The sequence below is a fragment of the Vipera ursinii genome (genome assembly GCF_947247035.1).
Source record: "Vipera ursinii genome assembly, chromosome: 3".
NCBI lineage: Eukaryota > Metazoa > Chordata > Lepidosauria > Squamata > Viperidae > Vipera > Vipera ursinii.
The window spans coordinates 88,455,254-88,482,109 of NC_139516.1; the positions used below are offsets into that span (position 1 = coordinate 88,455,254).

Consider the following 26,856-nt stretch of genomic DNA (forward strand, 5'->3'; position numbering starts at 1 on the left):
TAAGTCAAAACAGCAGAGAGCACAGCTGAAATAAAGCCTGAGTTTTTCTAGAAATTAAGCACTGCAGCTCTTTGATGGCAACACTATAATCTTGCAATGGTGCTGAGAATTTCTCACTTGAAAAATTCACAGAGTTCTCAAGAATCACAGGAAAGAAAGAAATCATACTCAACTATATGCTTTTTCTTTTTCTTCTCCATTTATATAAGGAAAATATGAACAATGGAGGGCAGCAAGGTCTCCCCCAGCCATCTACCTGCTGAAATACATGCTGGAAAGGAGCCATGGGCACATATTGCAAACATGAGCTTCAATCTGCAGGCAGTGTATGTGAGGCTTGGGCCTGCCTACTATTTTGTCTGTACACTGAACACACATGGAGGACAACCTTAATAATAGGTAAGTATTTCAATTTCCATATTAGTGTGGCTCTGTCCTTTGCTTACTTCAGTTTTCATTTGCAAAATAATGACAAAAAGGTAGGATTCCACTGGCACCATCAGTTGATTGCCACTATTTTTAAACAGCAAATATAGTAATCCAATATTGGGTCATCCCAAGCATTCAAGTGCAAGAAAATCTACTATAGCCAATTTAATTTCTATTTTTTGTCCACTCAAAATCCCCAAGTTCTGCACTAATGAATTGCCTAAATGGGATTTTTAATAAGAAAGAGAAGAAAATGAAGCAAGGATGCTGGCCTGGAATTTACTGATGCTTGCAAAAGACTTGAAATAATGGATGAACAAAATTCTTGCTGTTACTCAGATCATAGGCAATTCTTGCTGATGTTTCATTTGTGGGTGTAGCTTCTAAGAAGTGCACCATGTACTTAATGGCACAATTCTGAAACTTTTTGTTTTGTTTTGCCATAATTGACTTCAGGGTGTTTCTGCCAACATCAACAACTCCGTGATTATAAAACCATTGCGAAGAAAGTTAGTCCAAAAGGCAACATAGCTTCTGGGCTTCAAAATCACTCCACATAAAAATCATTCCCTTCTTCTACCAATTTTAGGCTATCTTACCAGTCTAGTGATATTATTAAGTACATCTTTCTTCTATTCAGTTTCTACATGCCCAGCTTTTGCTTGTGGAGGTATTGAAACACAAGTCTTTGATTTTTTATATTCAGCAGCATCTAGCTGACCTTAAAAGATGTTGAAAAAGCTAGGCTAAGGATCAGATTTGGTTAGTACTTGGATGGGAGATCACCAGGAAGTCCCTGGGCTGTAGATAAGACTGGGGAGATTTTTTTAAAAAAGTTAAAAGAATTGCAGACATAGACAGTAGCAAATCAATTCTGGGTTGTTACCAAGAAAACAACCCAACCCAACCACAAATGTGTCAGTGAAGACACAAGGCATCAGGCTGAATTCTCAAAGTTATTTTGGAAATGAGAAAGGCATTTAGGGTATTGGCTTCCTTTTGTCTAAAAAAGCAATTTGAAATAAATTATCAAAAACCTAATTGGTTGGGTTTTGCAGAACCAACCAAAGGGTGCATAATTGGCAAATCAGCAGGATCCCAGATGCATACTTATAATGCAGATCCAGACCTTCTCATCTTAAGAGTGCACATCTCTCCTATGAGGCCAGTGTTATTCAGTGTAGCTCGTCGGCTGAGATTTTTTTCCATTGCTTCTCGATTTCTTTAAGGTTTTCACATTTGTTTAAAAAAAATCTTAATTTGTGTTAAATTTTACAAAGCGCAATAGCCTGTAAGCCATCCAAGTTCAAAAGAGCCATTCTTGAAGTACCATCATGAACGAATGCTGTCTTATAGTTACAGATGAGCTTGGTTTCTGTGAGTGTCAGACCCTGGTACTAATCAACCAGAAGACTATGAATTCTAGTTCTGCCTTAGGCACAAAGCCAGCTGGGTGATTCTGGGCCAATTACTTTCAGCCCTAGGAAGGAGGCAATTGTCTCCCAATTTCTAGCCTGATACCTAACCACTGCACCAAACTGGCTCTTTGCTATTTTTTACTCAGATGCATATACTTTATACATATAATATTTTATATAGAAGGTTCCAGCTTAAAGGTTGTAATAAGATTTGTGATTTGTTTTTATGAAAGGTGACTTTACATTTGCCTGATGCACTCCCTGAAATGTCAGTTCTTTGAGAATGAAAGAAACAGTATTTGTTCAGATAAGAAAAAGCAAACCTTCTTTGCCAAGTTATTGGTGAGTTATTAACATATAATGTGTTAGGTTTGTTCGCCTTATTAAAATAAAAGAAGAAACATCTAAAAACCATGCCAGAGAATCTGCAGAGAGCTCATTCTCAAAATTCAAGATTCAGCATTGCTTTTTTGAGTTGAAAACTGAAATATGAGGAGCCTTTGAAAACCATCTTCGAATGCTTTGGATTCAGCATACATACATGCGCACTACGTGGAACCTGGCTTATTATGTGCAAATTGTTATCAGCTGCATTGGACATGGCAGTTGCTTTGAATTTCTACAATGAAAAGTAAAGCTCACAGCATCCATTGTTTGCCTGTTTACAAATAAATGTATCAATCAAAGAAAATATTTCTAGCTCAGGGTTGAACAGTGATGATGATGCTACCTAGTTATGTAATGAAACACCTGAAAGAAAATAACCAAGCTCAGACAGCATCGAGGACCGCATAAATAAATGTATTACTACAACCTGCTTACAATATGCATCAGAAGAAAACTGTTCCTTATGTATTATTTTTGTGACCTGCCACTTTGTTAATGGAAGGAAAATATAACCACACAAAGCCCTAGGATTTTTTTTTCTACATGATAACCTTTGGGAATTTCACCTAAAAAACTCTTCACTCTTGCAAAGAAACGAAATCTTCTGCAGCAAATTATCACTCTCAATTTTTTTGAGGTTTCTTGTTTATATTTCTAATTGAAATCTAAAAGTTGTATTACGTTGATTTTTTTTAAAAAAATCTGCAATAGTTTATGCAACCAGAAACTCATTTATAGCTATAAATCAGGACCTGCAAGGGTTAATGTGACTACCACACCTATTCTCCCCCCCCAACCCAAGAAGTCCAGGTATGGTTTCGAGAACTTTCTAAATTTCTGCTCAATTCTTTGTTCTCTTTGCCCTGATCAATTTGCTACTGTATTTGTACAGTAGGAAGAAACCATTTTTAAGGGAGAAAATGGGGTGTTCCACTTGTTGTATTGTGTGGTAAGGGAGGGTAGGAAAAATACATAACAAACTGGTAGGGCACAGACAGCCATTTTCCTTGCCACATCAACCTCTTTAATCTCACTGGTTATTTGCTAGACATGAAACTGGAGGAAGGTTGAGAATGGCAGTAAATGGGAAATATCTGTAGCCAGGGCCCCTATCCCGGCATTTCTCACCTGCTTCTCCCCAAGGAATTATTATATACTTTAATATAAATATTCCTCAACTTATGACCACAATCGAGCCCAAAATTTATGTAAAACACTTGTTAAGTCAGTTTGCCCCATTTTACGACCTTTCTTAGAGTAGAATAGAATATCTTTATCGCCACTGTGTAACTCACAATGAAATTAAGTGCTGTCCACAGTGCACACTACTCACAAGTAAAAACCACAAATAAAAACATACATTATATACACAGAGTTGTTCAGTGAATCACAGCTAGTCAAACTGTCGTTAAGTGAATCTGGCTTTCCCCATTGACTTTGCTTATCTGAAGGTCGCAAAAGGGGATCACATGACCTTGGGACTCAGCAACCCTCATAAATATGGGTCAGTTACCAAGCAGCCAAATTTTGATCACATGACCATGGGGATGCTGCAACGGTCATGTGTGTGAAAATTGGTCATAAGTCACTTTTTTCAGTGCCACTGTAACTCTGAATGGTCACTAAGTGAACTGTTGTAAATCGAGGCCTACCTGTATGTTAAGACATACATCAAAATCAAGGTGTCAGCTCTTTGGTCTACCGATTAAAAAATGTTAGTTGCCATTTACTTAAGTCAGTTTCAACTTATTTCAAGGCTAATGGGGATTCTTTGGGGGGGGGGGGAAATGGAGGGATAACAATTCTTTGGGCCGCATGTGAATATCGAATGGATTGTTAGTTTCATTCATTTACATTTTTAGGGTTTTTTTCCCACAGAAGAAATAGTGTCTTTGAATTTTAATAAGAGAATAGCAATAAATTTCTCTGTCTCCTGAGCGATGTGACAATACTCCTGGGGGAGAGGTGGTTATGAAGGCAGCTGCCGTTGACTGTTGTAGGACATGAGATTAATTCAGGACTAGATAGACCTCTGGCCTAAGCCATCCAAAACGTATTTTCAACTTTTTTATATGGCATCTAATTCAGAACCCAAGAGATAACATGGAAAGAAGGTCAAATAATGCACAGAAAAAACACGGTAGACTTGTGTTAGGTTAATCTTGCGTAACCTCATCCCTAGTTGAAAACCAAATGAAACACTAAAATTGACATTTAATCCAAATACAGATTTGCTATTTATCTTGCCTTTGAACGCTTTCTGAGAAAAAGCTTGTAGAAACAGCAAAGCCACATTTTTTAAAAAATTGTGCTTGTCAAGATGGAAGCCAGGCAAACACAAAAGCCACCACACTGTGACACAGCTACCAACACAGGACTGAATCTGCAACAAGGGGCTTAGAAAAGTAGCAGTTCTTATGCGCTCAAATGTAATTAGCTTAAAATAATTTCACCAGGGCTAGGATGAATTTCAGACAGATCTGGTTATTTGGGTAAAAATTCTAAAACATACTGCTTATATGTAACAAAAAAATATACTGCTTATGTAACAAAAATATACAGTGTTTAGGATGGAAATAATGGAAATAATGCCTCAGATAATCATGATTATAGGCAGTTCTGGATCTACAACCATTTGTTTAGTGACCATTCAAGGTTACAACGGCACTGAAAAAGTGATTTATGACTGGTTTTTACACTTATCACCTGTTGCAGTATTCCCCATGGTCATGTGATCAAAATTCAGGCACTTGGCAACTGGCATGTATTTATGACAGTTGCACTGCCTGGGGTCATGTGACCACCATTTGTAACCATGCTAGCTGGCTTCCGACAAGCAAATCCATGGGAGAAGCCAGACTTGTTTAGCAGTCACATGATTCACTTAACAACTATAGTGATCTATTTAACAACTATGGCAAAAAAGGTTGTAAAATGAGGTGCAAGTCACTTAACAACTGCCTTGCCTGGCCAGGGAAATGTGGTTGAAAGTATGTGGATAAACTATCTGTATGTCGATAAACTGACTCAGCTGGGCATCCATGCAAATTGCAGACAGGATGACATTTCCAAGTGCAAACAAAACTAGTTAATCTTGAGGATACAAGATGGTAATCTCGAGGCTTACTGGGGGACTACAAAACAATATTAAAAAAGATGATATTTGCCACTCTCAAAATGATTCACCCATGTGCAAAACCCCAAAAAAGTTAACATCTGAATTAGTGTAGCCCAGTCCTTTTTTTTTTTTCTTCTCTCAGAACACTTGGTTTTTCTAAGCAAGGTGTGTGACGGGATGGGAGTCGGGAAAATTCACAAATAATGGAGGCATCCCGGAGGGGTAAAAAAAGTCAAGATGGCAGCTACAACCAGGCAATCGAAGCCTGGTTGTAGGGTTTGATCACATAGTCACAGATGCCATCTTGACACCCTGCACAGTTTTTTAGAATTTAGATTCCCTCCTGCTTGAAATGGTGGAAGGTAGGTTAATTACATATTAGGCTACTAATTCTTTAAAAAAAATGTATTAGAGTTAAATTTCCTACTTCTAAGACAATGCAAGACAGGTAATCCTCAACTTACAACCACAACTGAGCTCAAAATTTTGTTGCTAAGTGAGACATTTCTTAAGTAAGTAGGTTTTGCCCCATTTTATGACCTTTCTTGCTACAGTTGGTAAGTGAATCACTGCAGTTGTCAAATTAGTAACATGGTTGTTAAGTGAGTCTGGCTTCCCCATGGACTTTGCTTGTCAGAAGGTTGCAAAATGGGATCACTTGACCCTGGGACACCACAACTGTCATAAATGTGAGTCAGTGGCCAAGAATCTGAATGTTGATCAAGTGACCATGGAGATGCTGCCATGGTCATAAACATGAAAAACAGTCATAAGTCACCTTTTTTCAGTGCCGTTGTAACTTCAAACGGTCACTAAATGAACTGCTGTAAGTTAAGGACTATCTGTACCGAAGACCAGTTTTTGAAAGTGTTGCTTTTAGGGACTTCCGGTGGCTCCGCGGCGATGGAGGGAGCCTTCCCGGGCTGCCCGCGGCTCAGCTGGTGTTTTTTCGCCCGAAACAGCGCCGATCAGCTGTTCGGGCGAATCCGAAGCCCCCTCCTCGGGAGAAGAGGAGGGGGCGAGCTCCCAGGTAGGGGTAGAGTTCTCCAGGGCCGCCTGAGCTTATGGCTTGGGCGGCTGAAGGATTGAACTCCCCCGTAGCCTGGGTTGCTCCCAGCTGGCCGTCGCCTCTGCTCCTGACTTCTTGGAGCAGAGCCAGCCGTCTGCGACCACCCCTGCCTGAAGGAATGACTATGATTTAAAGGAGCAGGCAGAGCGATACAAGAGGAAATGGTAAAGAGGATTACTATGTTTTACTCTCCAGCTTGATGGACTTTTTTGGATTACAAATCTGAAGTGAAAGTGCGTCATATTTGGTAAAAGATGGCGGCTAAACCACCCCCTAAAACTCTTCGGAGTGCTGGAACTTCTCCCGTGCAACAATCATTATTGCAGGCGCTGCATCCTCCTGATGTATTGACATCAAAGGACTTACAAGATGCTCTTGAAAAACATACCCAGGTAATTTTGGAATCAATTAATATTAGATTTGCACAGATGGAGGAGAAATTGGAGAAATTGGAGGAGAGAATGGAGGAGAGGATGGAACAGAAGCTCAAAGCGATGAGGGTAGACATCTTGACTTCAGTGTTTAAAGTGGCTCGGTGTGTGGAAGAATTGGAGGAAAAGCTAGAAGACTTGTCTCAAAAGAATGCTATATTAGAAGCAAAACTATTGGAGAATGAAAATAAAATGGAAAGGGAACTGTGTCTTGCTCAATATTTCCAGATGCAGTTTGCCATTAGAATTAGAGGCTTAAAGGAGAATACTAAGGAAGATCTAAAGCAGCTGGTTTCTGAGGCTTTTGAAATAGTGTTGAAACAGCCAGCATCTGAAATAAAAGGAGGCATGGACAAAGTGTTTCGTGTGAATTCATGGATTGCCAGACAGAGAAAGTTGCCTAGAGATGTGGTGGTATATTTTGCAAAAAGGGAAACTAGAGATGAAGTTATACAAGCTGCTTATGATACTAAAGTTATGATTGCTAATCAAGAAGTTTTGGTCTTAAAAGAAATTCCCCCAAAGATTCTAAGGAGAAGGAAGGATTTTACATTTCTTGTGCAAGAGCTCAAGCAGCGAGATATAAGGTTCAGATGGGAGATCCCAGTGGGGTTGATGGTGACGCACGAAGGTAAAAAGTACCGTTTGGTTACTGTGATGCAAGCGCGTGATTTCTACAATAATGTTTTAAATGCAACGCCATTAACACTGTTGGAAGCTGGAAAGGGATCTGGAGAAGGAGTGCATCAAGAGGCCGAAGATGGTCAAATAGAAGACAACGGTGTTGGAGGAGATCAAGATACAACCTCGTCGGATGAATCTATAAAACAGAGGGTGACGCGTGCTGCTGCAAAACGATCTAAGAAGAGAAAGTAGCAGGAATTGCAGAAGTCTATGGAACTTTTACGATATAGTCAAGTAGTCAAGTAGGGGAGGGGGGAAAAGATTTGGGTGTAGACGCAATATATTTTTATATTTGGTGGTTCTGTGGAAAGGGTGAGCTTTTTTGGATTGTGGTACTGGAAGAGGAACGGCCGATTACAGAAGAGTTGACTTTAAAGTTTTTTGATTTGGGATCCTTGGTTAATTTGGAAAATTATTTGTAAGAATGTTATATCATGGAATGGATAAAATGGATGGAGTTTATTTAGGATAAGTATAGGGTTGAGAAGGGGTTTTTTTCTTCTTTTTCCTTTTTTTTGTCTTTAATATATATTTAATACTATTAAGGTTTGTTCCATTCTATATAAGCTAGAGAGTGTCCTTTTCTTATTCTAGTTTTTTTATACATATATTTAATATTGTTAAGGTTTGTTTTATCCTATATAAGCTAGAGAGTGATGGATCTTAGAATTTATAGTTGTTAGTATATGGTTGCTTAGGTTTGCTTTTTTTTATATATATATACCTTGTATTCAGCTCTGGGAAGTAGGGGGGGGAGGGGGGAGGTAGGGGGGGAGGAGGGAGGGGGGAGGAGGGGAGGTAGGGGGGGAGGAGGGAGGGGGAAGGGGTTTTTTTAAAGGAAAATTGTATTTTAAAACTTTTCAATAAAAAAAAAATAAAAAAAAAGAAAGTGTTGCTTTTAGGTAAGCCTGGATTGTGGAACTGCAGCCCTTCTGATACGATCAATTTACAACCCTCATTATCTCTGCCCTGGGCAAGAAAACTGGTGCTAATGGAAAGTGAATTTCAACATCCAGTAGTTCTCCATGTTCTCTAATGCAATGACCAGTCAACCTTGGAAACAATGAGAAGGTACTGGAGGAGGTGCCTTTATGTTTTTAGTACTTTATGTTTTACAGGTCTTTATGTTTTTAGTACTCTAGGAGGGACTGCCCTCTTGGAACAGGGCTTCTCTCAGATCGGCCAATTAGCTACAGTGACAGACCCAAACTCATCCTTCAATTTCCTGAACATTTTAGGTTTTTTGTCTGTTAACAAAAATGGATCCAGATGCACAGTCCAGCGTCAGCACGTAGACCCCCTTTCACCTTGGAAAGACACCTGCCTACCTCCCTTCACAGTTCAGAAGTTTGTTGATTCTGAAAGGCAGATTGCTTTGTTTTTATATCCCTGCATCCAACAGCCAGTGTAAGAGGTGAAACGTCTAGGAACAGTGATGCCACAAGCCAACTGTTCAGAAAACGTTTGCAGCTACGTGGACTCATTATGCAACCTACTGAGAGATGTTCTGTCAGTTTTAGAGCTGAAATTATCCTGGAGATCTCTCTTATTGAAATTTCTTAGCTTGAAGTCTGGCATTGTCTAGCCACAACTTTGCTTTCTCTGCGCTTGTTTTCCTTTGTATTTGATGTTAGTCCCTCAGTCACATCTTCTCTACTGCAATGGGAGGGGAGGGAGGAGAAAGGAGACCTCGGGATTTTAAGATATTCCAGCATAACTGGAGGTGCTCTAATAACAGATCACCAAAACAAAGGCTGTGATTAATAAGATAATCTTTATTGTCATTTTTTTTACTGTGGGCACAACGGCACACATCAAAAATGAAATTTAGTTGCCCGCTCTCAAAGTGAAACACCTACATGACACACACCTAAAACATACTACATACAACATATGTATAGACCCACGCCATTACAAGTACATAACAATAAAATATTAAATACTGTCCATTGTGAATATATAATGGAAGAAGGAAGCCTGAATGTTCACAAGGTTAATGCTGTATGGAATGAAATTGTGGTTGAATCTGGATGTTCTGCCACAGATACCACAAAGCCTCCTCCCAGAAGGTAAAAAGGAAAACAGGTTGTGAAGAGGATAAGTAGTGTCCCAGATAATCTTATGGACCCTGCTCAAGCAACACTTCTGTGCTATGTCCTGGATGGGAGGGAGGGAACTGCCAATGATCTTTTCTTGATCTTGAAATAATCTGTTTTACCCCAGAGGAATTGGTTAAGTGCAACAAATGTATTAAAGCTGGGGTCCCCAACCCCCCGTGGTGTCACCAGTTCAGAACTGGGCCACCGAAGCAGCGGGGGAGCATCCATGCCCAGCTGTTTGTGCTTGTGCAAATGGAGCTGTGCATGTGCACTTGACCACTACTTGTGTGGAACCATCCCCTCTCCCCCACCAGCCGGTCCAGAAAGCCGGAAAGGTTGGAGATCGCTGTATTAAAGCACACTGTTGACAAACTTGGACAAGTTGACCTTGAAGAAACATCACTGTGAGTTACTAATTAATGCACCTTTACCTGAGCAAATGCTAAGGGGCAAGCGATAAGAGCAATTACGGTCCATTATGATGAAATATGACTGTCCATCTTCATCACATAGGAAATGGCTAGTGTCTTTTGCAATAGAACCTGGCATTAGGCCACTCAATGGAAAAGGAGCTGTATCGGATTGCCTATTCAGGACTGTTGGAAAACAGCCTGCTGCTTGTGACAAAAGAATGCCCTCCGGTAGATCATCTGTCCAGGCAAGTGGCAGCATCTAGCTAATTCTGATTGATCTTGGAAAGCTCAAGCTCATTAGCACTTGGATGGGAGAACACACACACACACCTCATTTCTCTCAAGAAAATCTCAGAAGGCAGTGATGGCAAACTATTGCTATACTATTGCCAAGAAAACAACATTCAAAGATGCTTCCGGTGGCTCCGCGGCGACGGAGGGAGCCTTCCCGGGCTGCCCGTGGCTCAGCTGTTGTTTTTTCGCCCGAAACAGCGCCGATCAGCTGTTCGGGCGAATCCGAAGCCCCCTCCTCGGGAGAAGAGGAGGGGGCGAGCTCCCAGGTAGGGGTAGAGTTCTCCAGGGCCGCCTGAGCTTATGGCTTGGGCGGCTGAAGGATTGAACTCCCCCGTAGCCTGGGCTGCTCCCAGCTGGCCGTCGCCTCTGCTCCTGACTTCTTGGAGCAGAGCCAGCCGTCTGCGACCACCCCTGCCTGAAGGAATGACTATGATTTAAAGGAGCAGGCAGAGCGATACAAGAGGAAATGGTAAAGAGGATTACTATGTTTTACTCTCCAGCTTGATGGACTTTTTTGGATTACAAATCTGAAGTGAAAGTGCGTCATATTTGGTAAAAGATGGCGGCTAAACCACCCCCTAAAACTCTTCGGAGTGCTGGAACTTCTCCCGTGCAACAATCATTATTGCAGGCGCTGCATCCTCCTGATGTATTGATATCAAAGGACTTACAAGATGCTCTTGAAAAACATACCCAGGTAATTTTGGAATCAATTAATATTAGATTTGCACAGATGGAGGAGAAATTGGAGAAATTGGAGGAGAGAATGGAGGAGAGGATGGAACAGAAGCTCAAAGCGATGAGGGTAGACATCTTGACTTCAGTGTGTAAAGTGGCTCGGTGTGTGGAAGAATTGGAGGAAAAGCTAGAAGACTTGACTCAAAAGAATGCTATATTAGAAGCAAAAGTATTGGAGAATGAAAATAAAATGGAAAAGGAACTGTGTCTTGCTCAATATTTCCAGATGCGGTTTGCCATTAGAATTAGAGGCTTAAAGGAGAATACTAAGGAAGATCTAAAGCAGCTGGTTTCTGAGGCTTTTGAAATAGTGTTGAAACAGCCAGCATCTGAAATAAAAGGAGGCATGGACAAAGTGTTTCGTGTGAATTCATGGATTGCCAGACAGAGGAAGTTGCCTAGAGATGTGGTGGTATATTTTGCAAAAAGGGAAACTAGAGATGAAGTTATACAAGCTGCTTATGATACTAAAGTTATGATTGCTAATCAAGAAGTTTTGGTCTTAAAAGAAATTCCTCCAAAGATTCTAAGGAGAAGGAAGGATTTTACATTTCTTGTGCAAGAGCTCAAGCAGCGAGATATAAGGTTCAGATGGGAGATCCCAGTGGGGTTGATGGTGACGCACGAAGGTAAAAAGTACCGTTTGGTTACTGTGATGCAAGCGCGTGATTTCTACAATAATGTTTTAAATGCAACGCCATTAACACTTTTGGAAGCTGGAAAGGGATCTGGAGAAGGAGTGCATCAAGAGGCCGAAGATGGTCAGATAGAAGACAACGGTGTTGGAGGAGATCAAGATACAACCTCGTCGGATGAATCTATAAAACAGAGGGTGACGCGTGCTGCTGCAAAACGATCTAAGAAGAGAAAGTAGCAGGAATTGCAGAAGTCTTTGGAACTTTTACGATATAGTCAAGTAGTCAAGTAGGGGAGGGGGGAAAGATTTGGGTGTAGACGCAATATATTTTTATATTTGGTGGTTTTGTGGAAAGGGTGAGCTTTTTTGGATTAAAGTTTGGGGGAATATACAGAAGATTCTCAAATGAAGGTTCAAGTTTTGTTTGCAATCTTTTTTGTTTTTTTTCTTTTTTTTTCTTTTTTGTTGTGTTTGGAATAATTATAGATGTGGTACTGGAAGAGGAACGGTCGATTACAGAAGAGTTGACTTTAAAGTTTTTTGATTTGGGATCCTTGGTTAATTTGGAAAATTATTTGTAAGAATGTTATATCATGGAATGGATAAAATGGATGGAGTTTATTTAGGATAAGTATAGGGTTGAGAAGGGTTCTTTTTTTTCTTTTTCCTTTTTTTGTCTTTAATATATGTTTAATACTATTAAGGTTTGTTCCATTCTATATAAGCTAGAGAGTGTCTTTTCTTATTCTAGTTTTTTATATATATATTTAATATTGTTAAGGTTTGTTTTATCCTATATAAGCTAGAGAGTGATGGATTTTAGAATTTATAGTTGTTAGTATATGGTTGCTTAGGTTTGCTTTTTTTATATATATATATATACCTTGTATTCAGCTCTGGGAAGTAGGGGGGGGAGGGGAGGAGGGAGGGGGGAGGAGGGGAGGTAGGGGGGGAGGAGGGAGGGGGAAGGGGTTTTTTTTAAAGGAAAATTGTATTTTAAAACTTTTCAATAAAAAAAAAAGAAAAAAGAAAACAACATTCAAAGATTTCTTCAGGAGTTGAAGGAGTCTTTATCTTTAGCAAGAAATTAACCAGCTTGGTTAATTTGGAAGCTGATTCTTCCCTTGCAGCACTGGAGACAGAAAATGGATGTGAAGAGTAATGAAGAGGAACCTGATGGAGATTTGAATGATCTGTTGCCTAGAGCAGGGGTCCCCAACCAATGGGCCACGACTCATTACCAGGCCTTGAGACGTTTGGAACTGGGCCACAGAAGTGGCAGGTGAGGGCGTGCATCCCCACTTGTGTGAGCAGCGGGCAAGCACACACATGCATACTCCATTTGCGTGAGTAGTGGGTGCACGTAGGTGCCGATTGCGGAAATGGAGCTGACCATGTGCTTGCATGTTGCTCACATGGAACTCTTCCCCCTCCTCCCGGCTGATCTGCAAAGCCAGAAAAGATTGAGGAACTCTGGTCTAGACAAAAGGGGCCGACGCATTTTAAAAATCAATACTATAGGAAGACTAAAATCAGAGGAGGCCTTGATTTCCAGGCAAATTATTTACTAGAGTTCTCTTAGGGATTCATCATCATTTTCCCATTTCCATTTCTCCATTACTGAGGATTTCTAAAGAGCCCGTGAAACAAACACTTACAAGCAAATGCATATTGAAATCTTTGAGCCAAGGTGTTATTTTCAGGGAGAAACCAGTGACTATTTTATAGCAAACGTAGCTTGATTGTTGATGCTTTTGATGATAAAACAGGCAATTGTTCTCTTTTAGCATCTTAATTTCATTTCTTTCCCCCACCCACCATCACCAAGGAATAGTAGTTTACTCATTTGGTTTCTGCAGTTGGAGTCATAAAATTTAGGGAGTTATTGAGAAATGGGGAGAAAAAAGCATTTATATGCAGCAAGTGTAAGCCTGGCATGTATTGTGTTATCATTCCTGAAAACAATTGATGGAGTTTAATAGTTTAAGCCTATTCAGCAGATTGAAATAAAAGAGTGGCTTGGATTGTATTCCAGCTAATGGCTGAACTGAATAGAGAATTGGACCCTTGGATTTTCTGCAGGCATGGGTCAATAAGACAATGACCTTTGAAATAATAATATAAACAGGGATGCCACTTTTTTTAAAAAAAATGGAGAAACATGTTACAAAATGTGCAATGCATGGCCAGTATTTAACAATGCCTGTTGCCCTGGGCGAGACCCAGAAGCATTACTGTAAACAAAGATTCTAAAGGCTGACCAGTTTCCCATTTCTTATTTTTAATTACACGAATCTTACAAAAGTTAAGTTGCCTAACCTTGTTGTAGAAAAAAAGGTGATAATGACAAGAGCTTGCACATCTGGCTGAGCTTGTCTGGAGACTACCTTGAAATAGCAGGACTTGGATGTTGAAGGACTCTTGGGAAGATAGTAGTGGTAAACCACTTACGTGCACTTGTCAAGAAAACTGCCATGAAATCACTGCAAGCCCAGTTTGACTGGAATAACAAGAACTCAAGGAGTTTAGCATTTGTGAATAAGCACAATTATTCATTTCTTTTCAATGAACTATTCAATGCAGACCTTATGCATTGGTTCATACTAAAGTAGCTAATGGAATTTGAAAAGGCACAAACAGGATAGATAAAGCAAAATATTAAAAAAGAGTAATGTTAAAATAATTTAACCACTAAAATCCTGGCTGAAGACAGATGTTTTAATTGCTCTCCCAAAAGTGGAGAGAATGGAGTGCAAATCTAAAGGGAAAGCATGAAAATCATGGAGTGACAGGCAGATGGCTTCTGTTAGCTTCTGTCGCACAAATATCCACACAGTGACTATTTGTATAAAAGTATGACTGTGTGTATACTGACTATAGAGAGGCATAAGTGCGCAAAGTGAGTTTTCTGTTCTACCCAGTCACACCAACTCTCCAATGAGTTGGCTCAAATTGATGAGAATGTTCTTCTTTCATCCTGAAGTCATTAATATCTCCTTCTGAGACTACTAATCAAAGAGGGCAATTCATGGGACCTGATGGGACAGGCTTATTCCTCCCCGAAGCTTCTGACTCTCCCAAATCACCTCTATGAGCTGGATGGTGAGAATAAGCTAACAGCTTTTTCTCAACATTGTTTGGATGGAGAAAGTCATGTTATTGAATCCTCAGTCAGAACTAAAACTGTAATAGGGGATGAGGAATGCAGAAAGACTAACTATAAAATTGTTTTGTCAGCCCTTGCTGACGCAAAGTGTCATAAAGGTAACATCTGAGTCAAGCTGGACTCTTGGTGACTTCATGACGTCTTTCTCACTGTCAACAGCATGGAACTGGTTTGCTACTGCTTCCTTCTGGAATTTTATTTATTTATTTATTTTGTTTGTTTGTTTTCCAGCCCTGGACATTTCCTTACAAAAGCCCCTCATCCAATTACTAATGGGGTCTGATCTATCTTTGCTTTTATAGTCAGGCATTACAATTCATTCATATTGCTCAACAATTGCTTTGCTGGATCACTCCACTGCTTTAACAGGTTTAACAACTTGTTGGTAAGATGGAATCAGAGCACTGTAGCCAGGAGATGAGAATGTAATACTATCTTTGTCAAGAATGATTAATGACAAAAGACACCAAAGGCAGTGAGGGCTGATTGGAATTCAGCAAGGCCAGACAAATGAATCATCCAAAGATGCAACAAATAGAGTACTACAGCATAGCCACAGCTACTTTATATCTAACTGAAATTATTCTCCCAAAAGCTCTGGCAGGATTCTTTGGTAATTTTAGGGGTTACTTTCAGGATACCCTTGCCAATTAAAATTAAAGGTAAAGGTAAAGGTTCCCCCGCACATGCGTGCTAGTCGTTTCCAACTCTAGGAGCCAGTGCTCTTCTCCATTTCAAAGCCGAAGAGCCAGCACTTGTCCGAGGACGTCTCCGTGGTCATGTGGCCGGCATGATATGCGCTAAAGGCGCATAGAGCGCTGTTACCTTCCCACTGTGGTGGTCCCTATTTTTCTACTTGCATTTTTACGTGCTTTCGAACTGCTAGGTTGGCAGAAGCTGGGACGAGTAACATTAGGCTTTCTCAAATTGAAGGAATCTGTATACAATACAGAATGTTCTCAGTAACACTGTCTGGTTTTTACATCATTAATTGAAGGGCTCCAACTGTAGACTTTCTTATTAGCCTACAATTTTAGATTCTAGACTTTATAGATTTAGATTTATGGACTCTTTATGTCCATTACATTCTGGATATTTCAGGGAATGTCTAATATGATACAAGGTATAATTCTAAAAAGCAGGTGAGTAATTGGACCCTGAATGAGTCCATAAGGATTTAATGAATTAATTTCTTATTGCATACTAAGATTTATTTCATGGAATTTACTGCAACTATACTGCTTTGAACATTATCGTTTTATTTTAGATTACTAAAATTAAACTTGCCTAATCATCATTAGATTCTTTATTGTCCCATTCCCAGCAATTTCTGTTTTCAGGACAACATAACAAAATAAATTACATCAATGAACCAGAATGCTTTGTTTCTTTGCTTTTGTTTGTAAATGCTTTTTTGCTGCTTACAGAAATATTTTCTTATAAATACTTATTAGAGAGACTGAAAGCACTGCAAACATACATTCTCATTTCCCAGAAATTAATGGCAAACTTGGTGCATAATCATTTTTGACTTATTATCTTATATATTCTAGAAAGTGTTTATTATGGCGCGGCTGATTATTACATGGAGAAAGTGGTTAAGGGAAACTTTTTAAAATTGAAAACACATTATTTATGTAATGGAGAGACAGAGTTAGTGAGGGAAACAAATCTCCATAAATACCTTAATTTGAGAATGGACTGACTGCAGCTCCGGGCTTGCAAATGAGCCCTGGGTGATATTTTTAGATACAATATCCCAATACCCTGAGATGGAAAATACACTGAAAGTGCAATGTGTGCCCTTAGAATAGTGTTGCTGCAGTTTAGGAAGAAAAGAAAAGTTGACTTCTCAAAAAAGGGGAGGAAAATATTTTGCACCCATTCTCTTGTACCATAAATCTGTGTTCTCTTTAAATCAAAATTTCTCAACCATGGCAACTTTAAGAGATATGGACTTCAGCTCCCAGAATCCCCCAGCCAGCATGGGGAATCAAAGGAACACAATGCATATGCTCACCTTCTCAAGCAGTTGCCTTAACTGCCTGCTCTTAGCATCCCTGGAGCATAAGTTTTGTTCCGGTGCAACCACGGTACAAATGCATCGTCCATCTGGGTCTTGTGCGGAACTATAAACCTGCCACCCTTCTTTGGGACTAATTTGAGTCTGAAAAAAAACAACAACAAGGTGTAGCAAGTGATGGGCTGGTACTGATGAAATTGAACATTTGCAAATGACACCCCCCCCAAAATCAACCAATGTCTTAGAAAATAAAAGATGCTTAAGAACACGTAATTGCTTTACAAAAGATGCATATAGTATCAATAACATCTTATTTTTTATTTATTTTAAGTATTGATATAACCGCCTATCTTCCAGCCAACTCTTGGTTACTCCCAATCAAAGATTTAAAAAATCCATACCAAAAATATTTTTTTAAAATATAAAATACAATTGGTTAAAGCATAGAACATTCAAAACAACAAAAATCTTAGCACCAATCCATGCTAACTTACCATCAGTGCTTGCGGGAAAAGCCAGATCTTTAAGACTGAAAGGGTGGAACTGGATTTGCTTAATGATGGCATGATTTACTTACCAACATTGCTGAACTTCAGGGGGCAAGATATTCCATAAGGCAGGGGCTGCCATGGAAAAGGCACACTTCCTAGTTCCCATTAGGTGACAGCATTTGCAGGAAGGAACCAGGAGCATGCCCACCTTCCTCACCTGGTAAGATGGGATCTCCTTAGGGAATGGCTGTCCGACAGGTAGATCATGTGCCATGCAGGGCTTTAAAGGTGATGATCAAAAATGGAATATGCACCATCTTGCATATTCAGCTGATGCTATTTCTCTGCCTCTTTTAGTTTAAACTTCTTTGTAATCATTCAGAGTCCATTTCAGCTGTGATTGTACTGCTATCCTGCTCCTGAAAAGCACATGATGTTTATTTTGGTGTCATGTGTAGACACCAGAAGGCTTGCTCTAAGGTTGCACCAATACCAATGGACCTTCTGACAGGCACAGTGTCCTGTTCCTCTCCTTCATTTTCCCACTAGTGTGGCCTTGGCGTGACTATTTCTTTTATCTTCACCTGCACCGAAAATATAGAGGGATTTGCCAAAAACACTTTCCTTTAAAACACTTTAAAATGCAGTATTGCAGGCTAACTTTGCCTACTGCTAGGAGTTTGATTCTGACCAGCTCAAAGTTGACTCAGTTTTACATCCTTCCGAGGTCGGTAAAATGAGGACCCAGATTGTTGGGGGCAATAGGCTGACTCTGTAAACCGCTTAGAGAGGGCTGTAAAGCACTGTGAAATGGTACATAAACCCAATTGCTATTGCTATCCCTGCTGAAAGAAATGAAAGTTGCTTGTTGTACTTACAGTTTAACTTATCCTATTACACAAAGTTATTGGGCAGAAAAAAAAGCCGAAAACCAATGTATGTTGCTTTGCATATTTGGGTTATTTGTATATCTGTCCTGTGTGCTCCCACAGAGAGGGCCTCCTCAGGGTGCCGCCGGTCAGAGAGTGCCGGCTGGCGGCTGGCGGCCCCCAGGGGGAGAGCATTCTCTGTGGGCGTGCCAGCCCTTTGGAATCAACTACCGGTTGAGCTCCAGATGGCTCCTGACCGTGATCTTTCCGCCGTGATCTGAAAACTTACCTATTTGAACAAACCGGCCTGGTCTAATGGGTTTGGGGTATTTTATTTAGCAATTTTAATTATTTATTGTAATGGGCTAGCTTTATTTAATCTTATTTTTAACTTTTGTATATTGTATTTTTATTGTATTTTTATTGCCCTGTACACCGCCCTGAGTCCTTCGGGAGAAGGGCGGTATAGAAATAAAATTAAATAAATAAATAAATAAATAAATAAATAAATAAATAAATACATATCTGTAGCCTAGTATCTGGTCCACTTAACATCTGTAACCTGCTAAATTCTTACTATTAGCCAGTCTGTATTGGATTTGTGGGGAAAAAATATCTGGATCACTTGAATAACAATAAGCCAAAAACATCCTCTTTAATCTAGAAGTGGCAATGGGGATGGTGTGTGGGGGGGGATAGCTATACTTTCTTAACTGTTTTTCAATGGCTACGGCAGACTATTGGCTACATGTGACAGTGATATTTTTTTATATATAAAATTTATTGGCCACCCATCTTACCATATTGCTAGAGGAAACGAGGTCAAATTTCCTACAGCCTGCCCAAATTTTATTTTTTTTTAAAAAAGAGGTGCTCTATCCCTGCTGTAGGATTCATAATAATTACTGCAGCTGTAATAGATGTAGCAGCTGCAGTAGTGGGTGGTAGCAGTGACTAACAGTTAACAGCGACAACAGCAGTGATAAAAGTGTTAGCTGCTAAATCGTGACAATCTGGGCTGGGGGGATTGTGGAGGATCCCACAGACCACAAAATAATAAGTAATAAGGTAGGGAGCAAAGTGGGCACTGAGTTCATTGCCACCCTGTCCAGACTCTTCTATCTTTATTCTCAAGTACAGTAAAGTTTAAATAACCACATATTTCTTTGCTCGTCCCTTTCCTTTTCTTCCTTGTTGACTCCCCTTCCTTTTTCTGGTTCCCAACATTATCCTCGCTAAACTCTTTGCATCTGTTCTGTCTTCTTTTCTGCCAAATTAATGGGCAGCCATTGCCCTTTTATCTGGTAACTGTGCAGTTTCTTCCTCATTGTTTGTATTTATTGCTGTTTTGCCTGTTTTGACTTTTGTAAACCACCTTGAAATCACTGATAAAAGGCAGACCAATAAACGACATGTCTGTTTTAATGTGAAGCCTCCTCCCCATGGGCCAAGTGGAGGCAGTGACTCCAAGGTGGGATTCAGAGCAGTGAATCAATTTGATTTTCCCCTGCACAGACATGTCTTTTGCTTTGTTGCATGTAGGCAGCAATCTCCATCTAGCTGACATTTACTTAAACAGGAAAGAAGGGGCAAAAACGTGTGCCATTTCTTTGAGAATACAGTCTAGCTGGTTCCCAAGAGACCTAGAAACCACTCACTGATCTGTGAAAGAGGACGGAGGCTTCCCTAAAATGTTATGGGACGTGCACTAAACTCATTTCTCCTACATAAGATCCTGGATGTTAATTTATATTTGCTAAATAATAATAATAATAATAATAATAATAATAATAATAATAATAATAATAATAATAATAATAATAATAATAATAATAATAATAATAATATAAAGTTGGAAGGGACCTTGGAGGTCATCTAGTCCAACCCCCTGCCTAATTTTGTGGTGGTTCTTCACATCGTTGGTAATGAATCCTTTCTATTACCTGACATTCAGCTCTTCTGGAAATGCCACTTTTTCCTCCTCAACTTTAATAAGGGTCAGATTTATAGTGATGCACATAATCACTAACTGATATAATAGTATTATAAGAGACACAATTGCCCCTGCTCTTCCCCCCTCCTGCAAATGGCATTTGAAAGTTTCCTTGACCAACTCAGAGGTACACTGAATCTCAACTCTAATCAGTCAGTACTTATTCATGACTTTATTCAAGCCATGCATATTGATAGTTATTGATCACATCTTGTAGAACAATCAATGCAATATGGGTAGCCTTGACCTATGACCAGAAGTTGGGATACAAATTTCCATTGTTAAGCAAGGCAATTGTTAAGCGAATCATGCCACGGTTTTCACCAAATCACTGCAGTGGTTAAGTAAATAATGCAGTCATTAAGCAAATCCAGATTCCCCTATTGACTTTGTTTATTGGAAGCCAGCTGGAAAGGCATCACACACAGTGACCAGGTGACCTGTCATGCTGCAATCATCATAAATACATACCAGTTGACAAGTACCTGAATTTTGATCACACAACCGCAGGGATGTTGTGATGGGAGTTAATGCGAGTACTGGTTCTAATTTGAAAACTACCTGTAATTATGTACAAGGAATTTTCTTTTGAGTACAACATTGTGAATTTTCTGATCATTTCATTGAATGAACCTTGGTCTTAATGTTTGGAGAGAGGGAGAACTTCTCTCTGCCTGCTATGCATGGCTATGTGTGTGTGTGTGTGTGTGTGTGTGTGTGTGTGTGTGTGTGTGTCTGTGTGTGTACACATATACATATAATCTTTTCAGTTTTATTTTCAATTCCTTTCCTAATAAATTCTAGCATGCTCTTTACCTTATTCACAGCTGCTGCACATTGAGTTGATATCTTCCTGACACTATTAACTATGAAATTGGTGCTTCTTCTGCATTACTCTGCATAAACATCTAACTTAACCTGAACTGCATTTGCCATTTGGTTAACCAATCACCAGTTTATAGGTAAGGGAACACCACAGTCGTTAAGTGAACACAGTGCTCATTAAGTCAACCCTATGGTTGTTAAGCAAATTCATTTTCCCAAATAATTGCAACAAACTGGCAAAAAGTATCGCAAAAATCCTGCAAACAGCTGTAAAAGTGAACTAGTTGCCAGGCATCCAAAATAGGGTAATGTGATCATGAGTGTGTTCCCATGTGTGGTCATTGTAACTTCACAAACGGGTTATAAGTAGCTCTTGGGAGGTCAGTCATAACTTTAAACAGTTAAGTGACCAGTCATAAGCTGAGGAACCATCTGTACAGTGATTCTTCTGAAGTTCTTCATAATCACATTTGGCTTTCATCCTCTGAATATTTTGGCACATGCAAATGTAGCCACTCAACAGATAGTGTAAATCAAGATAATTAATAAACATGTTAAAAGCATTGGTCCTAACATGGATTCTTGAGTGACCCCACTTCTTACTTTTCTCCATTGGGAACTACTCATTTATTTATACTCCTTACTTTCTGTGTTTAACTAGTTACTAACCCATAAAAGGGCAGAACTTCTTATGCCATCAAAAAGGAATGTATACAAGATACTGTCATAAGAAACCTAGGAATTTTTTTTGGTGTTTTTGAAAATCTTCATGTTCTGTTGATATTCTTTTTTTTAAAACCCCACTCTAGAAAAATATTGGGGAAGGATTTATTTTATGGATAAACCCATATTTTTTTTCACCATGGTTTAATTCTTTGTGTGCTTAGCTATTTGTTCTTTTCTGTGTTTTTTCTGTGAATTTCTCCAGAACTGATGTCTATAATTTTCTGATGCTCATATATCTTTTTCTAAAAACTTAACTTCATTGGCTACTTTCAAATTCCTCTGGTACTAAGCCTGATTTGAGGGACAGGTGACAAATTTTGTTAACTCAGCAATTTCTCATCTGAGCTCTTTCCAGAGTGCTTGGGTAGAAGGCATTTGAGCTCAACCAATAGTCAGTAAAGGGTCCCAGGATGGGGAGGGGGAGATATTTTCAAGCCATGTGGGCTACTTGTTAACTGGTAATAACTCCTCCTTGGTAAGTGGTATAATAACTGCAGGACATGAATCTTCTATGCAGCTTCTGATTGAAGCTTTTGAAAACCTTACAGGCAACTACACTCCAGAAAACTCCTGCCCTGGCCCCAAGAATAAAATTCAGAAGACACAGGAGAAGTTTTCAAAAGATTTTTTTTCCCAATGTTCCATTCAAAAACATTGCAGCACAACAATGTACCTTCCAATGTCAATGCATCAAATTCAACCCACCACGGTTCCATAATATATTTCATTCAATCTTCAAACAGATCAGGCACACTTGAGTAGATATGACCTTTTAAGTTATGCTGAAGTTCTTTTTCAAATATGAATGTTTGATCCCAGGTTAATTTGTTTAATAAAAGACAGAACCATCTCTAGCTGACCAACCATGGGTCTATAGAGGAGCCCTTTTCATTTCTAAGGGACCACAGCACCAGCAGGTTTTCTCACATCAAATGTTTGAAAACATTACTATTGAATGCAGTGTGGTAGCATCCTGTACATTTAGAACATGAGCATCACATTTCAATGCAGTGTTGAAACTGAAGGGGAAGTAAACATTTGAAAATTCACATACTGTATGCCACAACTGTATAATTGTGGAAAAGGTGGAGGATGAAGTAGGGAATTTTACATTCATTTTTTAAAAAAACAAGGCAGGGAAAGTACACACTGCATGGCCTCTGGAATATGTTCTAATTTCTTTATCAGCAATGGCCATTAGAGGTAGGTGTGTTTCTGCTTTACCCTTTTTGTAATTGGAGATCAGATCATTTAACAATAATAATGATAACAATGACGATAATGATAACAACAAGAACAGAAGTTAAACTGCTCTGGGACTTCAGAATTCAAACAGACAAGCACCTGCAACATAACACCCCAGACTTAACAATTGTCGATAAGAAAGAGAAAAGTCTGGATTGTGGATGTGGCAGTGCCTGGAGACAGCAGAATAGATGAGAAAGAACTGGAGAAGATAACAAAATACAAAGACCTACAAATAGAAATAGAAAGACTGTGGCAAAGGCAAGCAAGGGTAATACCAATAGTAATGGGCACCTTGGGTGCAATCCCAAAACAACTGGAGCACCACTTGAACACCACTGGCATTGACAAATTCACCATTAATCAATTGCAAAAGGTGGCCTTACTAGGAACTGCTTCCATCCTGCAACAATATCTGTAATACCATCAAACATCCACATCTGCCTATCCCAGGTACTTGGTGAGGACTCGATAGATGCGACAAAAATGCCAAATCCAATCTGAACATCTGGCTGACTGTGTGATCGATAACAACAACAACAACAACAATACATTCTCATAGTTATATTAAGAGATTATACCTGCTCCTTCCCAGAAATGGAGGCAGAGGTTTACTTTAGGTAAAACAAATAATCAAAGAAGAAAAGTGCAATGGCTGATTATATAAAAGACAACCAAAATTTTCATGCATTGATGTACCGGTAAGTTAAAAAAATTGGAACTGCTGAATTTTCTCCTGGTTTTTTTTGCTTCCCTAATGTACAACTCTCCACAAGTACTCCATAAACACACGGCACAACAGCAGAAAACTAAGTCATCACCAAGTCCATCTGCACCTGAAAGACAAGGGCCACTACTCTGAAGACAACAAAGTTCACATTCTGGACTGGTTTGAAAGAGAAGTCAAAGAGGCTATCTATGTTAAAACTGAACAGCCCTCTCAACAGAGGGAGAGGGATACAACACCAACTATCTCCTGTTTACAAGTCATTCTTTCAGTAGTCCCAAGATAGTTCCACACTCATCTGCACTCTTGAGGACACAGATTAATCCGCAAGAAGTTTCAAGGATTCTCAGAATGTTAATGACTGGCTGACTGAAAAGAGTATAAATCCTTCCTTCCCCACTAGTTATTTAGAACTGAAGAAGCTTCCCAGAATAGAAGTGAAATGTCTTCAAGTAAGCCCAGTTTGTTTGGGGAAAAAAGGCACCTTTGGGACAACCATGACCTGGATGCCTGAGAATCTCCAAAGACATTGTCTAGTGAAGGTAATAAAGTAAAGGTAAGGTTTCCCCTTTCCAATCGAATCTGACTCTACGGGGCATTATCATCTCTGTTTCTTAGGCAAGGGAGCCAGCATTGTCTGAAGACATTTTGGTGGTCCTGTGGCCAGCATGACTATATGCTGAGCTGCACGGAACACTGTTACCTTTCCATCAAAATGGTACTTATTTATCTACTCACATATGCGTGCTTTTGAACTGCTAGATGGGCAGGAGTTGAGGCAAGTAATGGGAGCTCATTCTATTGCGTGGCACTCGGATCTCAAATCCAGGCTGTCAGTTTTCCAGGTGACAAGCTCAGTGTCTTTAACTGCTGAGCGATCGCGAGCCCCGCAAAGGTAATAAAGACATGCCTAAAATAAAACAAAGTGCTCTCTTATATTCCTAAAACCACATATAGATCAAAAGTTATAGCTCACTTCATTCCAAACATATATAACGTGTTATTTGGAATTACAGAGAATCCACAGACAACTAAGAGGTAACTTGTAAGAAATAATCAGATGAATGGAAGTGTCAAGAGAATTGTATATTCCAAAAGTGAAACATAAAACTCAACTTTCCTGCTAATTTTTTTTTTAAAATTCTCCCCCCCCCCCCACTTAAGTTCGACAGCAGCTTTGAGGATATTATATGCTGGTAATATTGCAAAGGATATTAGCATTGAAAGAAAACGACTCATTATGATATCCCTGACAGATGCATACTCTCCCTTGCCTTAGAAACCTTTCTGAGCCTGATGGAGACTCAGTTCCTCTCACCAAGAACCACCTTTTGGTATTTACATGAAATCTATGTCCCTGCAATTTCAATCCCTTGGTCTAGACCTGTCTTTGGAATCTAAGAGACCAAACCTGCTTTTTCAGGTATTTCAAAATAGAATAGAAAGCTGTATATATTCAGTTCCAAAACATTTCAAGGCCCTCGTCATCAAAATTGCTTCAAATTTGCATTCTGCAGCAGAAATTCTACACTCATTATACATGGGCACCCCAGGTAATTTTGCAACCACATTAGTAGCTTTATGAAAAGTCCCAGAATCATGTTCAGGTCAGTCAATCTCTGAATTTCTACATTTATAGCATTTTGTATTATTTTAATTGGGAGTGGGAGGAGGGAAATGAAAGTATAGGACATAATGAAAGTATGTGTGCATGAATCCTTTCCCTTATTCATATCACAGGGACAATCTAAGAGCTACAAACCATAAGAGGGCCATCAACCCAGCTGCCAAACTCAAAAACAACAGCATCAGCTGCTATCAGTTTGCACACAATGTTTTTCGCTAAAAAAAGCTGTCCTTTAAATATACACAATTTCACAAAATTGAACCAATATGGCACAGTGGTTACAACAGTTCTGCTCATTCAAGTATCCTCCAGATTTCATGTGACCATGAATTCAGAATGCCCAGCCAGTGTAGGCTTTGGAATTCTGGATGTTGTAGTATTAATTTAGTAGAAAGGTCTTCAAATTTCAAAGGCTGGTGAAATCTTGGTTTAATATTTAGGTGCGAAGCTTTTGGGATAACTTTACATGGCAGAAGAGTACTTGTTACTTTAAGAGTGCAACAACAAACAACATTTTGGTTGTTTTTCAATAACACACACAGTATCTGGATGAATATAATTAACTCTGCCATGTTTTTTCAAGTAGAACTCAGCTCCCTGGGACTTCATGGTCACAACAGCAGTGTTCCAATATCTAAGGGTTCGCCATAAAGAAACACCTGAGGGCAGAACAAGAAGTAATGGATAGAAACTAATCAAGGAGAGAAGCAACCTAGAATTAAGGAGAAATTAGAACAATTATTCAGTGGAACAACCTGCCTCCAGAAGTTGTGAATGCTCCAACAATAAGAAAAAATTGGACAACCATTTGTCTGAAATGGTATAGGATTTCCTGCCTGAGCAGGGAGGGGGGGTTGGTCTAGAAGACCTCCAATATCCCTTCCAACTCTGTAATTCTATTCTATTCTATTCTATTCTATTCTATTCTATTCTATTCTATTCTATTCTATTCTATTCTATTCTATTCTATTCTATTCTATTCTATTCTATTCTATTCTATTCTATTCTATTCCTGTAAGACTAATATGATAGTGGTTTCTGTTCCTTTCTTCCAGGATGTTTATTTTTTTCAACTATGCAGTCTATTATACTGCCCCGATGTTGGTTGGACGTCTCCAGTCCAAGTAATAAAGAAGAATAACCCTTTAGCTTTTTTAAGAATGCAAAGTGCTTGAAAAGTAGTTGCTGTCACTTAGTTGTCTGAGATGCCCTCAAGCAAAGCTCAACATCTGGTGACTACATGGACACATCTATATTGCTTTCTTGACAACGATGTAGAAGTCATTCATCACTGCCTTTTTCTGAGAGGTTATTTTCAAGTTCCTAATCTGCCCAGAGCCCTAAAATTCCCACTAGTCTTCCATGCAAATACTAAACCAGCCCAATTCTGCTTAGCTTCTGATCCCAGATGAGGATATCTAAGTACTACCTAGATTTCTCTAAACAG

At 39.4% G+C, this 26,856-nt stretch overlaps 2 protein-coding genes across 3 annotated transcripts in view; one reads left to right on the forward strand and one right to left on the reverse strand.

Annotated features, from left to right (window-relative positions):
* Window positions 1–26,856, reverse strand: part of OLFM3 (olfactomedin 3) — a 198,771-nt gene that overhangs the window by 32,723 nt on the left and 139,192 nt on the right. For both annotated transcript variants that reach the window (XM_083358491.1, XM_083358490.1), the window contains exon 2: window positions 16,904–17,050. In XM_083358491.1, the coding sequence (XP_083214617.1) occupies window positions 16,904–17,050 (147 nt within the window). The remainder of the gene's footprint in view (window positions 1–16,903; window positions 17,051–26,856) is intronic.
* LOC310637888 (uncharacterized protein) lies at window positions 10,576–12,240 on the forward strand. The gene is made up of 2 exons (XM_083358493.1): window positions 10,576–12,093; window positions 12,129–12,240. Exon 1 carries the CDS (start codon window positions 10,902–10,904, stop codon window positions 11,952–11,954), a length of 1,053 nt encoding a protein of 350 aa, XP_083214619.1. The 5' UTR covers window positions 10,576–10,901; the 3' UTR covers window positions 11,955–12,093; window positions 12,129–12,240.